General features: G+C 42.6%; 1 protein-coding gene across 1 annotated transcript in view; it reads right to left on the bottom strand.

Annotated features, from left to right (window-relative positions):
- The window catches only part of SYNE1 (spectrin repeat containing nuclear envelope protein 1), a 546,802-nt gene that overhangs the window by 209,600 nt on the left and 321,031 nt on the right, over window positions 1-16,171 (bottom strand). The window contains exons 71-77 of the mRNA XM_088474380.1: window positions 12,989-13,165; window positions 12,678-12,824; window positions 11,934-12,059; window positions 8,195-8,371; window positions 7,532-7,797; window positions 4,880-7,040; window positions 2,401-2,738 (exon numbers count right to left, since the gene is read on the bottom strand). Coding sequence (XP_088330506.1) covers window positions 2,401-2,738; window positions 4,880-7,040; window positions 7,532-7,797; window positions 8,195-8,371; window positions 11,934-12,059; window positions 12,678-12,824; window positions 12,989-13,165 — 3,392 coding nt within the window. The remainder of the gene's footprint in view (window positions 1-2,400; window positions 2,739-4,879; window positions 7,041-7,531; window positions 7,798-8,194; window positions 8,372-11,933; window positions 12,060-12,677; window positions 12,825-12,988; window positions 13,166-16,171) is intronic.

Here is a 16,171-nt window from a genome sequence, read left to right as displayed (position 1 = left end):
TTCACCATTTGCTGCCCAGACACATCTGGGATGACACAAGCCTATCAGTGGCTGGCCCGATATTGTTCTGCTTCCTGGTAAGCTGGCTCTTTCCCAGAGACCTCACTCCATGCCACTGGCATCGTGTGCCCGCGCAGTGTTAGAGGCAGGTGCTAGGTTACTGCTGGTGCCTCCATAATAAAGGAGGGGTAAATGTAATGCACCACCCTGGCGCCTCAGTAACTACGTGCTTAGCGTGCACTCCTCCTAGTCTGACGATCAGCTTTGCATGATTGAGGGAAGGAGGAGGAAGGTGGAGGAGGGAACTGGATGAGGAGGAAGATATAGGAGGAGAAGGTTTAAGGATGAGCAAGACAGAGGAAAAGTCAAAGTCCATCCCTGGCTCTTAGGAGCTCATTCAGACCCGCTCGCTAGATGCGAACACTCGCTCCCAGCATATGCAAATTCGGCATACACCCAGCAAGGCAGGCGATCGCACGGCAAGGCATGCAATCACTTTGTGTATGCAGACGCCCACCAGCCTGTCTTAAGACGCAACCTTGAGCAAGTCATCTCCAGGAAGTGTATGCAACCATCGGTACATCGGGTTCAATCGGAAGCGAACGCAGCGATTGAGGTTGACTATACCCTACTGCAAGCACTGTGAACACTTCAGTGTGAAATACAACCAGATGACGTGTACTATGATGCTGCCTCTTAATTATGCACGCCTCTGAAACGGCGTTAAGATGCTCAGGCACGCCTGCGTTCTCACCTCCACTCTCCCGTTATTAATGGCCAGCCCCTGTCACCACCCACAAACAGCTGCTCCTGTCACTCACTCTGCTGGGCTATCTATACGCAGGGAGCGAACGCTTCCTGTTCACTCGCACTGGTTCACACACACGCACTGCAATGTATACGCATGCGCAGAATGCGAAAATCGGCCAGCTATGAGCAAATGCGTCCTAGCAAGCGGGTCTGAATCGAGCCCTTAGTTCCCATTGCATGAATGGATTTTGGTGAGCATATTCCTTGGTGCGTGTAGTGGGATCTCTGATTGGTCCATTGTAGTGGAGATAATAAGGAGATAATGACACATGGAAGCAGAGAGAAAAGGCAACAGGAATTTTCGAATAGGTACTGTAAGCATAGTCGTATTAAGAAGGGGCAAGTGATGAAAATCTCAGACAATATAATTCCAGGGTGGCAGAGATAACACCCACAGCCTGCTTCTGATTCCCCCTCCACCTACCATCAATCCACTAGTCACCATGCTCCTGAATCACTGGAGAAACTGCAGTTTAACACACATCACCTACTTCCTCCTGCAGTCAATATATATATACTGTATATGGTGCTGTGATCGAGAGCATATCATTAAGTACAGGGAGAGAGACAAATTACCCTTATTCTCACTGTCAGTTACCACACTGCTAATTCATTGACTGTAGGAGGAACCACCAGTGATCTGCGGTAACCTGCACTTGCTCTGCCAATTAAACAATCTGGAACATACTAACAGCTGGATAAATGGACGGAGGAATGACTAAGTGGAGGCTTTGGGCGCTATCTCTGCCATCCTGGAATTGTGTTGTCTGAGATTTTCTCATGATAGGAAGGAATAGACCTACACTGTTGACCATAACAAATATAAATATTTAGTTAAGAGAATTAATAGAGGCAAATAAAGGTATTTCTTACAGTAATGTAAGTACATTGATGGGATGTAGTCAGCATCCCGACGTGTGGGATGCTGACGGTCTAAATACCGGCGCCAGAATCCCGACAATGTCGGGATCCCGGCTCCAGTATCCCGAAGGTGAGTATCGGGGGTTAAGAGAGAGTTAGGTTTAGGGTAAGGCACTAAGGGTGGAGGTTTAGTGTGCGGGGAGGGGAAGGTTAGGTTTAGGCACTAGGAGGGGAGGTTAGGTTTAGGCACCGGGGAGGGAGGGTTAGGGTCAGGGTAGGGGAAGGTTAGGTTTAGGCACTAAGGGGGAGGTTAGGTTTAGGCACCTTGAAGGGAGAAATAGGGTTAGGGTAGGGGTTAGGGTTAGTGATAATATACTTACCTACGGGAGTCGTGATGCCGCTGTTGGTACTCTGACCGGCGGCATCCCAACTGCCGGGATCCCATACCCAACCCATTTAAAATACATTACATTGATCAGATTTAAACTGACTGTTGTTTGCAGTACTTACTTAGCTTCCTCAGTATAATATTTTGATGATCATATTCTAAAACTTGTATTTGAATACAGTGCAAGGAAATTAAATTACTGACAATACAAAATTATATGGATGTTGTTGGATAAAAAAAAATGCATAAAATGCTTTCATTAGCCACATTACATCCATAAATTGGGACCCAAAAGTATCCCATACCCCAACCAGTTGTAGTGGAAGGTTTCTCCAGCTTACCTCCTCAGCAGTTCTAGTTGAACTTGAGCTTCTTCCTTTGTCTCCTTCTCTTTCTTCTTTAAGGAGGATACAGCTTGTTTGAGTTGATCCTGTCCAGTTTTTTGCAGACAACCTTCTAGATCAGTAACTAGAATACGTAGTTCATCTACAAGTCCATTTAATTTGTTTTCTGAGCTAAAAAATTCAGTATAGTCTCGAAGACAGTTTTCTGCTATCTCAATATCCACACCTTTTGCAGTTTGCTGCAGTAATTGCTGTGCATCTTCCAGCCAATGAGAAGCAGACTTTAATGCTTGGTGGTAACGTTGACTTGTGATGTGCATCTTGTCCAGAGTGGTCTGAAAACAGAGATTTTGTTTTATAGTGGTATATATATTCAGGAATCAAATTGAGCTAGGTTTTATAGAAAGAGGCTATATTTTCTGACCTGGAATACATGCAATAATACAACATATTTGTGCGTGATGCATCATTCATTCTGTATTGAAAACTGTAGAATGTTGACCCTTAGTCTAAAAACAATTAACTAGGAACATGCTTCAGTCCATACATGAACCCATTGGAGGATGAAGAAGACAAGTTACTTAAGTATCAGTTTGTTATGTGCTTTTTGATAATTATAGGAGACTCTCCTACTGAACTCAATTAAATTAGGTATTTATCATGCAGATTCATAAAAAATAACATACAGCATCATAGTCAACCCTACACTAAAATTGAGATCTCAACTGTGATGTCAGCACCGATGTGTGTGCACATAATATATATATATATTTCTGTACTATATTTTTGTAGTTGGATAATCTTGGACTGATGGACTGACTTTATAAGTATAAGTAGGAATTAGGAGCAGTGTACAGGTATCCCAATTGTGGTGGTGGGGGCATGGACTTTTACAACAGCAAAGAACTTGGCCAAGAACTTGGTCAACAATACTGTATGGTGTGGTGTTGTGAATGGAGGAGTAATCTTGACATAGATAAGTGTATCCATATTTTTGTGAATGTTGCAATATACAGACATGTGTAATAAAAGAGCATACGATCCCATTTTCCCCATGTAGTACCCACCCCCACTGTCTGAAAATTTACTTCTTGGTTTCCTCAGTCAATAAACTAGGATTTTCCTTTAGCACGAAGCTGGCAATCTCGTGAACATTTCTGCATTTGTCTATAAATAAAACTTAACTAAAACTTAATTATGATGTGTCCTCATACATCTAGGGATAAATTTACTAAAGTGAGAGTTTTTAGAAGTGAGTTTTAAAAGTGATGTTGCCCATAGCAACCAATCAGATTCTAGCTATTATCTTCTAGAAGGTGCTAGCTAAATGTTAAGTAGAATCTGATTGGTTGCTATTGGCAACGTGAGTTTTAAAAGTGATCAGATTCTACCTAACATTTAACTAGAAGATAATAGCTAGAATCTGATTGGTTGCTATGGGCAACATCACTTTTAAAACTCACTTCTAAAAACTCCCACTTTAGTAAATTTACCCCCTAGCCTCAATACGCCATGTGGCGCGAGACACAAGGTGCAAGTGAGCAGTCAGGTCTCCTGCGACTCTGCTAGCGATGAGCGTCTTTTTTGCCAGAAAATGCGTCTGAAACCCACCTGAGACTGCGCTAATCAAGTTGATATGTAACACTTGTCATATCTGTGGGCCTGATTCATTACCGATCGCAACTGCAATTACGCACGCAATCTGCTGATTGTTTCGTTCTGCGCATATGTATGCATCGCAGTGGGCGTGTGTGAAGACCTCTGCGATCGGGCTGCGATCACAGAGACTACACAGACCCATCGCAGAGTAAATGACAGGAACTGACCGTTTTGGGGCGGTGACAAGCAAAACGCAAAAGTGCCAGTGCGTTTGAACGCCATTACAGGGGCGTGCATACATTAGCCACTGCGATGCCATACGCAGCTTGGACTTTCACTGCATGCGATGAGGTTAGCAATTTCTGAGTATGGTCAGAACTTGCAATTGTACTCAATGTTACCGATTGTTTTGCAGACTTGCTAAGTATTACAAATGTGTGTAAGGTAAAGTGGGCGTCCTTATGTTTGGCTGCGACGACATTGCGATTATAATCATTAGCATATAGCTGCGATCGTAATAGCGAGCCGTAACGAATCAGACCCTGTGTGCGGCTGAATCTATATATGAAGCACAATGGAACTTGGCGTGGAAAACAGCCGCAGCATCGTAGCACTTCGTATACAGATTCAGACGCAGTCACACAGATATGCAAGTGCCACATATCAAATTAATTAGTGCAGTCTTCTGGTGCATCTTTTTTTTGCCCACAAATGCGACTTAGTAGCAACGTGATGTAACGAAGTCACGTTTTTGGGCGAAAAAAAATGTTCAATTAAAATTAGTATCTAGCTCCTAGCATGATGAGCTATCGCCATGAATCAATGACCCAGAAAGCTCCATGAGAGAAAGAGTAGAAAGAGAAATATATGTACAGACCTGTCTTCCACTGATTGCTTCATTGACTTCTCTGTCAAGTTCAGATAGTTCAACCATGCTCTGTTCCAGTTCAGCTGGAACAAACTCTTTTGCCTTGAGGTACTTCTGCTTTTCCCGGTTGCTAAGTGCGTTCATTATCCTTAGAGTGGACACAATTTCCTCTTGTCGAATTTGTAACTTTCTAATTTCCTCCTGGATGCTTTCAAGTTTAGCATCCAATGCCAGGGGTTCATTCAGCTCTACCTTTATTTGCCTGAGCCATTCTAAAGTACGGCTGATTTCCATGTGAAAATCTATGCTCTGTACTAATCTATTCTCACATTCTCCCATCCTCTCCCTCATTACAGCATGCCATGATTTTAACTGTTCTTGCCACTCTTGAACCTGAACATCTGCAGCCTCACAAGCTGAAGGCTCAAGAATTGAAGAAAGGTCCTCTAAGTGTTCGGTAATTTGCCTGAGTAGAGTTCCCGCATCCTTGAGGTTGGCTGCCAGGGTACGGTAGCTTTTTAGTTTACCTTCAGCTGGAAGTGTTTCCCTATTTACTTGTTCCAACTCCTTACTCAGGGCCTCTAATTTTATGTTCAGCTTTGAACAAAGATCTTCATATCTTCGATAAGCATCTGTGGTATCTGCCAATTGGTTAACTTTCTGTTCTAAGGATCTTTTTAAATTATGATATTGACATATAAGTTGCAGCATTTCTTCTGGAAGCCATGGTTGTCCTGTGCTGCGAAAAGTCTCTTTTTTCTTATTAAGTTCGTTAACTGCTGGACTAAGGGTTACAACTTCATTTAATAGAGATGAGTAGTCTTGTTGTAGCGCCAATGCCTCCTCAGACAAAAGATGAGATGGAACTTTGCTCATGAGTAAAAAGTTATCTTCAAGTTCTTTTAAAGCCTTGCTTGTCAAGTCAATCAAAGAAACATATTCCTTGCGGATATGGATTGCTTCCTGGACCTTACCGAGCTTCTCTTTGGCTAATGAGACCACATAATTGCACTGCTGTGGCAAGGAATTGAGTTTCTCCTCTATATATGTGTGATCAACCTCATTCAGTGATGGAAGGATCTCCTGACCATTTCTTTGCAATGAAAGCAAAAGGTTTTCATACTCAGGCGCCTGCTCTAAAATTTGCTGGTATTTGGATAGCTGTGAATATAACTCGGAATCATCATTCATTAAATTAATTTCTGGAAATGTCAACACATCTGCCTGTTTTACCCAGTAACATGCCTTGTCTAAATCCTCTTTAAAATATTTTCTTGAAACAAAACTTTTCTGAAGTTCTATGAGTCTCTGTCTGCATTTCTGTAAAGTGCTGTCAAAAACATTTTGAAGTTCTTGCAATTTACCTAAAACTTCATTTTTTTCTTGCTCTGTGGCCTCTTTCATGAGTTCCCTGCCCTGGTTCCAAAGACTGTTAAGGTCACTCTGGTAGGCCTTCAAGCTAGCTTGGGTATTTTTACATGTTCTTATTTGCTTGCTTACATCATCTGGAAGCAAGCATATGTACTCCTGAAACAAAACCTTGTTTTCATGCAGTCGAATTTGATTTAAAGCCTGATAAGCTGCCATTAAAAACTGTGCCCTTTCAGACAAAGCCTTATTCAAGTGTCTCTTCCTCTGGTTGACCAAGTCACTGAGATAGTCTATATGTTTTTGTGAATCTGCTAGTGCTTTCTGAAGCTGTTGTCTTTCATTGAGTCCTAGATTACCCATTATCTTATCAGCATCCTTTAACAAGTTTTTAAGACATACTTGTTTAGTCTCTACTTCACTGCAAATAGTTAAGTGGTCCATAAGCAAGTTCTGAGCAAGTTCAGGTGGAGGGCTTTGTTTTAAAGCCTCTGAGATACTAGGCTGCTGATCTTCAGCCCATTCAGTTAACTCCTGTAACCGGGAATGTACTAAGCTTAACTCTTCCAAAGTGGTGGAACAGGACAGAATTTTATTTTTCACTAGGTCTTCTAGCTGTGCCCAGCGCTGTTCAAAATGACTGGTCTGCTCCTTAACTAATTCTTTGTCATCTACATTTAGATGTTCACTTATTTTTTGTTTTTGCTCCTTGAGATCCTCAAGAGCAAATCTTCTCTCTTGAAGAATATATGATAAAGTTTTCAAGGCTTCAAGATGTGCCGCTGTGCTCTCAGTATCAGATCTGGCAAATAATAAAGGTATGGAAACAAATGTCAAATAAGATAGTTACCTGACTGTCTTTATTGTTAGCTATAGCAATATATAGAGATATCACATATATGTAAGACAAACTCTTTCAGTAGAACCCCCAATTTGTTGTCATGGCTGCTAGTATAGAATACATTCATTTTATCAGACTCTATAAATTAAATTAAAGATCCACATTCTTAACCATCTCGGTTGCTATGCTTTGTGCTTAGTATGCCTTTTATATAATTATGAGCACACAAATTTGCAAAATATTAACAGAATTTCCTATAAAGCAATTGGAACAATCTATTTTATGTGGAAGAGAGTATGTAAAATGCACTGCAGATCAAATATTGTTTAAAGTGTCAGATTTTATTGTATAGAGGTAACTACTCCTCCTATTTAGTTGTTTATGATCATTTGTGTAATGGGTAAAAAAGCACAATTTCAGTTGCCACCTTTGGCAGTGTGTCTCTTTATTACCTGGCTAAATTGTCCCACTCTGTAGTCAGCTTTTCAAGAAAGACATCGACTATGTTTAGACGATCATGGTAGTCCCGAGTTCTCTGCAGATCTTCCTCCCTCTGCTGAAGTATATTGTTTACTTGGAAGCAAAAATCCAGCCACCGGTTACTTAATTGTCCAATCTCTGCATGTTCTGGTGACTCCTGGCCATTCGTCAGCTTATTCACTTTCTCTGTAAAACTGGTAATCTTATCCTGCTTGGACTGAAGTTTCTGACTAAATTCCTAGCACACAGAGAAAGTATAGATAAGGGAGGAGGACAGAATGAGCTTTCAGCACAATTCTGCACAATATGGACTGTGTTCACTAACAAGTCTATGGATAACCTTGCTCTACAGTAAATTATGTACAGTTCTAAAGCAGTTTATATTATAATGAAAACACCATCATTATTTTATTTATAACTTGCTATAGCAATATATAGAGATATCAAATATATGTAAGACAAACTACAATGAAGAGTTTAAGTAGGGACATACTAACACAGAATACTGTTACAGAGACTACATAATCTTGCCTAAAATGCAGGTATAGTACACAATAAAGGCAATAGAGAGTAATCTAATATGTTATCTTATTCATATGTATGAAAGAAGTTAACACATTGAAATCTTTCAGTACCTTAAGCTGTGATACCATGTTTTGTGCCAGTTTGATCTCCAGTTCCGCTCGTTTCCTCTTCATGGTCTGGAGCTGCTGGCCAGCCTCCTGGAAATAGGCCTGAAGCTCTGCCTTCATTTGTTTAACTTCTTCCCAGCCGTTAGCCAGATCATGGGACAGAATCATTCTCTGTTCAATCTGGAAAAAAAAATGTAAACAAGTTTTTCCAGACATTGCACCATGTTTTACATTTCCAATGTTAAGTAAGTTGGGCCCTTTTTGTTAAGAAATATTACAATGATCAGGGCCAGCTCTAGGGGTATTCGACCAGTAGAGGGCGCACCCCTCCCCAGCATCCCGATTTCAGCGGGACAGTACTGTCCCACTATTTCACCCGCGGGCCGAAGTGTTCCGCAGGTGGTCAAATCGGGAGGTTGGGGACCCCCACCTCCGCAGCTGTGAGGCGGTGCCAGACCCCTGGAGTGTGAATGGATGCCGTGTGCATACACGCTGCATCCATTCACTGACGGGAGAGGGCTGGGGGAAGCCCAGCCAGTGACTGAGTGCTGGGCTTTACCCCCAGCCTGACGTTATTTGGAGGCGTGCCATTCGGGACCTACATGTCCCAGCATGCAAAGCACTTGGAGAACCATAAGTGCCAGCATGCCCGGATAGAAAGGGTCCAGTAGAAATCCGGTCTTCGTAAAAAGAACAAAAAATGCCTTGTCTGTCTATACACAGTACAGTGACCCAAGTGACAGTTCCCAGTGCTGACTGGCTAAGATTCAGGCCACTCTCAGCCAATCAGCAGGCAGTTTCTATGGCAGCTCCCACTGATTGGCTGAGAGCTGTCTGGCTCTTAGCCAATCAACGCTATAGTGCAGAAAACCATGTGGGAACTGTCATTTGGGTGCTGTACTGAGAGTTTAGAAAATGTGAGAGAAAACTGTCACATTTTTAAACTCAGCCAATGTAATAAATTCACAGAACATGCAAACTTTCAAGTTTTTCAGACTCAAAAAACTCTCAAGATTTAAACTCTTATCCAGGTGTTTCCTGTATTGAAAATACAACTTGATCAATGTATTAGTGTGAGAGTTTTACGGCTAAACTCTCACACTAACATAATTCTAATTCTAAACTCTCACCCTATTACATTTGGCCCTTGGTGTGTGAGTCCTGTAGTTTTTGTAATATTTTCTTTACAGTAGAACTATAGGTGCTAGTGGGCCCTAAATGTCCAGGCAGACTGGCCTGGGGCAGGCTTGCTGGGACCTGTAGTTATCCTGTAAAGAACAATAATAATTCTATTTTACACCATTACCCCACACCCAAGGGTGCAGGGAAGAGCCCAGGGCTGGTAGATCCTTGGGAGAGGAGACCCCCATTTTATTTTTTGGGTCTTCACTTCCTGAGGATTTCCAGCCATGGGCTGACCAGTTTGGGGTTGGTTTACATTATGGCAGGGAGACACCACGCTATGTGTCTAGCTGTTATAGTTTAAACCCACTGGCTTAAACTACAGCAGATCATACTGATCTGTGCAGTGCTTTGGTCAAACACGCAGCTGGAAGGCAGGTCTATCTGATTTGTGCATTGTGCTGAGATTTTGGTCTTATTTTGATCAATTACACAAACACGATTCTTAGTAAATTCATGATTTGTATTTGAGTCCATGTAAAGGATACAATGTTTTATGTTTTATCCAATGGTGTAGTGTGCCGAATTGGTGTGTTAATTTGTGTTTCACCTGCGAGTTGCCGTTTAATTGGTCTTTATTAGATCTCCAATTTGCAAAATCGCATCCAAATCTCACAAAGGGCGGGATGTACTAAGGTTGCAGTAAACATTCCGCCAGTCACCGCAACCTTACTAATCTCCGAGCCCCGGGAACTTCCTGCTGGTGACCTGTGCAGGAAGTCTCGGGCTCGTCCTCCTCCTCCCTGCAACCGGAAGAAGATTAGGAGGAGGAGGTAGAAGACCCAGGAGAAGCACGGGCCGGCGACCAGGACACTCAGGTGAGTGGGGGCCAGTGCTGGGCGATGGCGAAGCAACGGATGCGGGATTCGGTAAGCAGCCCACAGGCTTCTATAGGGTAACGCCAGGTTTTTCTGGCGTTACCCTCTGCACTGATAATAGGGTGGCCGGGGCTTAGTACATATGGAAATGAGGTGAAAACCCAGAAAACTGTTTTTTTACCAAACTTTTCCTTTAGTACATCCTGCCCATTAACACTAAATCAACCAAACACAAATCTTAGTAAATTTACTCCTTAGAGTGAATATTAAATGAAAAAAATACTGTATATAATTCACACATACCTACTCCTCCGGGAATCTCGGGAGTGGTTCCCGATTTTTCGGGTAACTCCCCACATCACCGGAAGAGTAGGCATATCTCCCGCATCCCGCCCACTTCCTAGTGACGTGGGCAGGATGGGGAGATTTTACATGGAATTTTCACATCCGTAGGGAAGGGGTGGGGCTAAATGGCGCAAATTGCACTCTATCATCTGGCCCCACCCCCCAAGAGGAGAGCAGCAGGTCCCCTCATGCTGCTCCCGGAAAGCTGCCCAGGAATGTCGGCAAGTATATAATTCATACACAATTTAGTATATGTCTTAACGGTGTTATTAATAACTAATGAACTCACAAGTACCACGTAAAGGGAAATTAGAACATGATGCAACGACAAATTGATAGTACTATTTAAGATCAAATCGATACACACATTCGTCTTCTATCACTTCAAAAGATCAAGGGGCGGGATGTACTAAGCATCGCATTCGCAATGTGGTACATCCCATCTGTTCGGGTACATACCGCGGTTAATTACCGCGGTATGTTCTCCCGATAAGACTGTCCTTTGCTATGTCCCTCTGGCGTCCTTCTGCGTGTGTGCAGAAGACCGCGGAGGTGATGGGAGGGGTCCGATTGGATCCCTCTCAGGGGGACCATCCAGAATAGAAGCCCATAGGCTTCTATTGGGTAACGCCACCTGAAGATGGCGTTACTCATCGAGACGAATCACCGGAATGCATAACATTCCGGTGCTTAGTACATATGGGGTATGCGGTAAAACCATTTAACCGCATTTCCCCCTTTAGTACATCCCGCCCTGAATAGGAATCTGCTTTATTACTGAAGACCAATTGCAAATATCACTGTAATAATGAATAAAAATCAAAGCAGCAATGCTACAAAAGTAATAGTATAAGTGGGAGGGACCCAAACACATTCAGCCAATAAGAGGCAACTGCTATTTGTTAATATTATCATCAGTTTGCAATTTACACCAGTGATTGAGCACCCGCAAGTGATCTGCCTCCTAACAGGTACATATGGGTCTTCTTTGTGGTCAGCATAGGATGCTTTTTGCACGAACACACCTTTATTGTGATTGGTCACGTTTACACGCCCCTTCCAACCCTAATTCTGCCTTCTTAAAGATAAGGGATTATCAGAACAAAATGCCTTTCAGTGGGCACGGGAATGGATTTGTAGGATTTTTTGCCATGTGCACTTGATATAAATGCAGTTTCTGGCAACAACATGAGTCTCAATTTCTGTATTGATGTGAGGTCTTTTTTGAGTATTTTTGTAGCACATTTAAAATGAAGAGACTTAAAGGACATGAAAGAATGAAAGTGGTAGCATAAAGTCATTTGCATGCTGTTGTAGAGGTGCAGTTTTTCAAACAGTTGCTAGTTGCTATGGAGCACACACAATGTCTCTGGCTATAAATCCAGTCAAGTACTTACAGTCTGCTTTGTTTGCTGAATGTTGATTGCAACATTCTTCACAGCACTATCAGATAAGTCACAAGCTGTACACAAGAGATCCAAGTACGTGTTGGCCTGCTCCTGCAGGGTTCTGTAGTGTTTCGCCTGGTGGGACAAATACAATGCAAAGAGATTGTGACAAAGTGATACTTCTAAAATGAACAATGACATTTAAATTAATTTACATGCAACGGTAAAAACATTGTTTGAATCCTGACACATTTTAATACAGTAAAATATCCAAAATGTATGTATACATACCTCCAAACATCACGATTTTACAGGACAGACCTGTTTTTTGGGTACTGTCTCACCCATGGGCTGGAGGAAATGTAGGGTGGGAACTCTCTTACCTGTTGTGCGCGCGAGGCTGGGGGAAGCCCATTAGCTGTGTCAGCAATGTGTTTGCCCCAGCGTGAAATGAAATGGGGGTGGGACATGTGGCAATGCCCCCTTTACACGTGCACACCAAAGGCTTGCGAACAAGATCCTGATTTCTGTGTCCCAAATGTTGCTCTTTAGGGCGCCCTAGTCTTATGTGCCCTAGGCCCACCAAAGCTCTAATCCAGTTCTGGGTTCGGGAGCATAATGTATGAATTATGGGCCCATGAGGAGTGGCCAGAAGGGATAACATTTTGGCAAGTATGAATTTGTAGTTAGACCTATAAACTCATGAAAAGGCATGTGAATATATGTACTGCTCACTTTTAACATTTTACTTACCCGTTTTGTTGCATCGGCCAAACCGAGTGGAGCTTTGGTGCTAGGTTCCAACTCTTTTTGCACAGAGGAGAACCAGGCTTGGCACTGCAGCAAAGTGTCCTGGTGACTAACATGCTTCTGCAGTTCATTTTCCAAACTTAAATACACCTGAAATGACATGGGAGATATTTACAGTGGCCAGCAATTACCATAGACAATAACTTAAACCATTCTGCTAAGACACGACCATGATGCTCCCAAACATTCACAAATTTTACTTAGACCATATTCGGAAAATAAGACCAACCTCTGCTAAATCTGGTAATACTTACTCGCTGGACAGTACTACAAATGGCAGTGTAACTATCTCTGGTCCCTTGCAAATGGACTTGGATATTTTGTTTAAACTTTGCTTGCAGATGCTCAGCACAGTGAAGAACCAAATTTTCTCCCTTCAGTTTAAGACTGTTTAAGCGATCTTCAAAGCCAGCGATATCCTCCATCATTGCCTGCCAAATAAAGCATTGTCTTACAACAGTCCAGTTTTCAATGTTCCATTGCTCCATCATTTGCATATATTTTACTGGTTTTGGTCTGTTTTATTTCTTCACATGAAGGGTTAATGTTGAAATACAAATATTATGTTATGTCATAGCGAATGTAATTTCACATTCTGTGGTTTACTTGTCATTGCGGTCTGTGGTTTATTCAGGTTCTGAAACCTGGCACTTCCGACTGTGTTTATGCACAAAACTTTAATTCAGGGCATAAACATGATCGGAAACACCAGGTTTTAGTAACTAAACCCCTCTGTCTGCAAATGAGCTATCTCAGACAGTAGTGGTATTCTTAAAGCAATACTAGTAAGCAGGACCGATATGCCAATGGTTAGGCCCCGGTATTAGCGGGCATGGCCAAGTATGGAGATGTGGCGATGCCTAATAAAAGGACCCTCTATTTGTGGAGCGTGGCTGTCTTACACTCCTGGACCCAAGAGATGCCTAGACCAGGTTATTTTGCAGCCCCTCCCTTCCTGGTACCCAAGGCTTATTTGTCTCTCTCCCTAACCCCAACACTTGCAGGGGGAAGTCAGAACATTTTTCAGCTCCCAGACTTGCAAAGAAAGAAATTTGGGCTGCAGTGTTCTTATTTGCCTCACAATATAACAGTGATACAGGATTAATCTTCCACAAAACAATGCAGTCCCTGTGTCTACTATGTAATCCCAAATGGGTGACATACAGAATGGCATAACACAAATTCTGTAACATTATATTTAGAGGAAAAGATTCTGAGGCCAATGCAGAGCTGAAAGTAAAATGGAAATGTATTATTCAAAAGAAAGGTAACACGGAAATGCTTTTTTCCTCATATGCAAAGCTGTGGACATCTCAATCAGCAGCATTTACAGCCATGGCCAAAAGTTTTGAGAATTACACAAGTATTGGTTTTCACCAATTTCAGTGTTTTTAGTACTTTCTGTCAGATGTTACTATGGTATACTGAAGTAAAATTACAAGCATTTCATAAGTGTCAAAGGCTTTTATTTACAATTACAATAAGTTTATGCAAAAAGTAAATATTTGCAGTGTTGACCCTTCTTTTTCAAGACCTCTGCAATTCGCCCCTGGCATGCTGTCAATCAACTTCTGGGCCACATACTGACTGATGGCCGCCCATTCTTGCCTAATCAATGCTTGGAGTTTGTCAGAATTTTGGGGTTTTTGTTTGTCCACCCGCCTATTGAGGATTGACCACAAGTTCTCAATGGGATTAAGGTCTGGGGAGTTTCCTGGCCATGGACCTAAAATTTCGATGTTTTGTTCCCCGAGCCACTTAGTTATCACTTTTGCCTTATGGCAAGGTGCTCCATCATGCTGGAAAAGGCATTGTTCGTCACCAACTTGTTTTGGTACCATTCTTTATTCATGGCTGTATTCTTAGGCAAAATTGTGAGTGAGCCCGCTCCCTTGGCTGAGAAGCAACCCCACACATGAATGGTCTCAGGATGTATTACTGTTGGCATGACACAGGACTGATGGTAGCGCTCACCTTTCCTTCTCTGGACAAGCATTTTTCCAGATGCCCCAAACAATCTGAAAGGGGATTCATCGGAGAAAATAACTTTACCCCAGTCCTCAGCAGTCCAATCCATGTACCTTTTGCAGAATATCAGTCTGTCCCTGATGTTTTTCCTGGAGAGAAGTGGCTTCTTTGCTGCCCTTCTTGACACAAGGCCATCCTCCAAAAGTCTTCGCCTCGCTGTGCGTGTAGATGCACTCACACCTGCCTGCTGCCATTCCTGAGCAAGCTCTACACTGGTGGTGCACTGATCCTGCAGCTGAATCAACTTTTCGCTTGCTGGACGTTCTTGGGCACCCTGAAGCCTTCTTCACTACTATTGAACCTCTCTCCTTGAACTTATTGATGATCCAATAAATGGTGGATTTAGGTGCAATCTTATTAGCAGCAATATCCTTGCATGTGAAGCCCTTTTTGTGCAAAGCAATGATGACTGTACGTGTTTCCTTGCAGCTAACCATGGTTAACAGAGGAAGAACAATGATTTCAAGCTCCACCCTCCTTTTAAAGCTTCCAATCTGTTATTCTAACTCAATCAGCATGATAGAGTGATCTCCAGCCTTGTTCTCGTCAACACTCTCACCTGTGTTAACGAGAGAATCGCTGACATGATGTCAGCTGGTCCTTTTGTGGCAGGGCATAAAATGCAGTGGAAATGTTGTTTTTGGGATTAAGTTCATTGTCATGGCAAAGAGGGACCTACAGATGTGTCCTCACTTGTCGTTGCTGCAGTTGTGCCAAACAGCCCCTCTCTGCGCGCCAGGTCCTGTGAGACTCTGCTAGTGCCGAGCGTCTTTTTTATGTCTTTTTTGCCAAAAATGCATCTAAGTTGCAACGTGATGTGACTAGGGCGTACCAGCAGTCTGTTCTGATTAATTTAATATGCGACACTTGTATATGTGTGTGCGACTGGATCTTTGAATCTGTATACGATAACGTGGCGGCCAACAGCTTTTTTCAAGTTCTGTTGTGGTTCATATACAGACTCAGTAGCACACAGATATACAAGTGTCACATGTAAATTATATCAGCATAGTCTGCAGGTGCCTGCTAGTCGCATCGCATTGTGACAGACTCATCTTCTGCAAAAAAAGAAACCCGACACGCTCAGAGTACACGGGACTTGTGCTGATTCATTTGATATGTGACACTTGTACATTTGTGTGCGACTGAGTCTCTCAATCAGCAAGCGAAGTGCTACAATGCAGTGACAGCAGGTTTTTGCCTCACCAAGTTCCAATTACATTCTCTGTTGCACACAGACTTACAAGTGTCACATATCAAATTAATCAGCAAAGTCTCCTGGTGCGTCCTAGTCGCATTGCGTTGCGACTTAAGACACATTTTTGGCAAAAAAACCCGCAAAAACTATGCCTACACTAGCATAGTTGCACGAGACCTGGCGGCTAACTCCGTTATCTGCCAGGCATATC

This window comes from Taudactylus pleione, unplaced genomic scaffold (genome assembly GCF_031769625.1).
Source record: "Taudactylus pleione unplaced genomic scaffold, aTauple2 ptg000154l, whole genome shotgun sequence".
NCBI lineage: Eukaryota > Metazoa > Chordata > Amphibia > Anura > Myobatrachidae > Taudactylus > Taudactylus pleione.
Note: the sequence above shows the minus strand (reverse complement) of the source record. Positions and strands in the feature narration are given on the sequence as shown.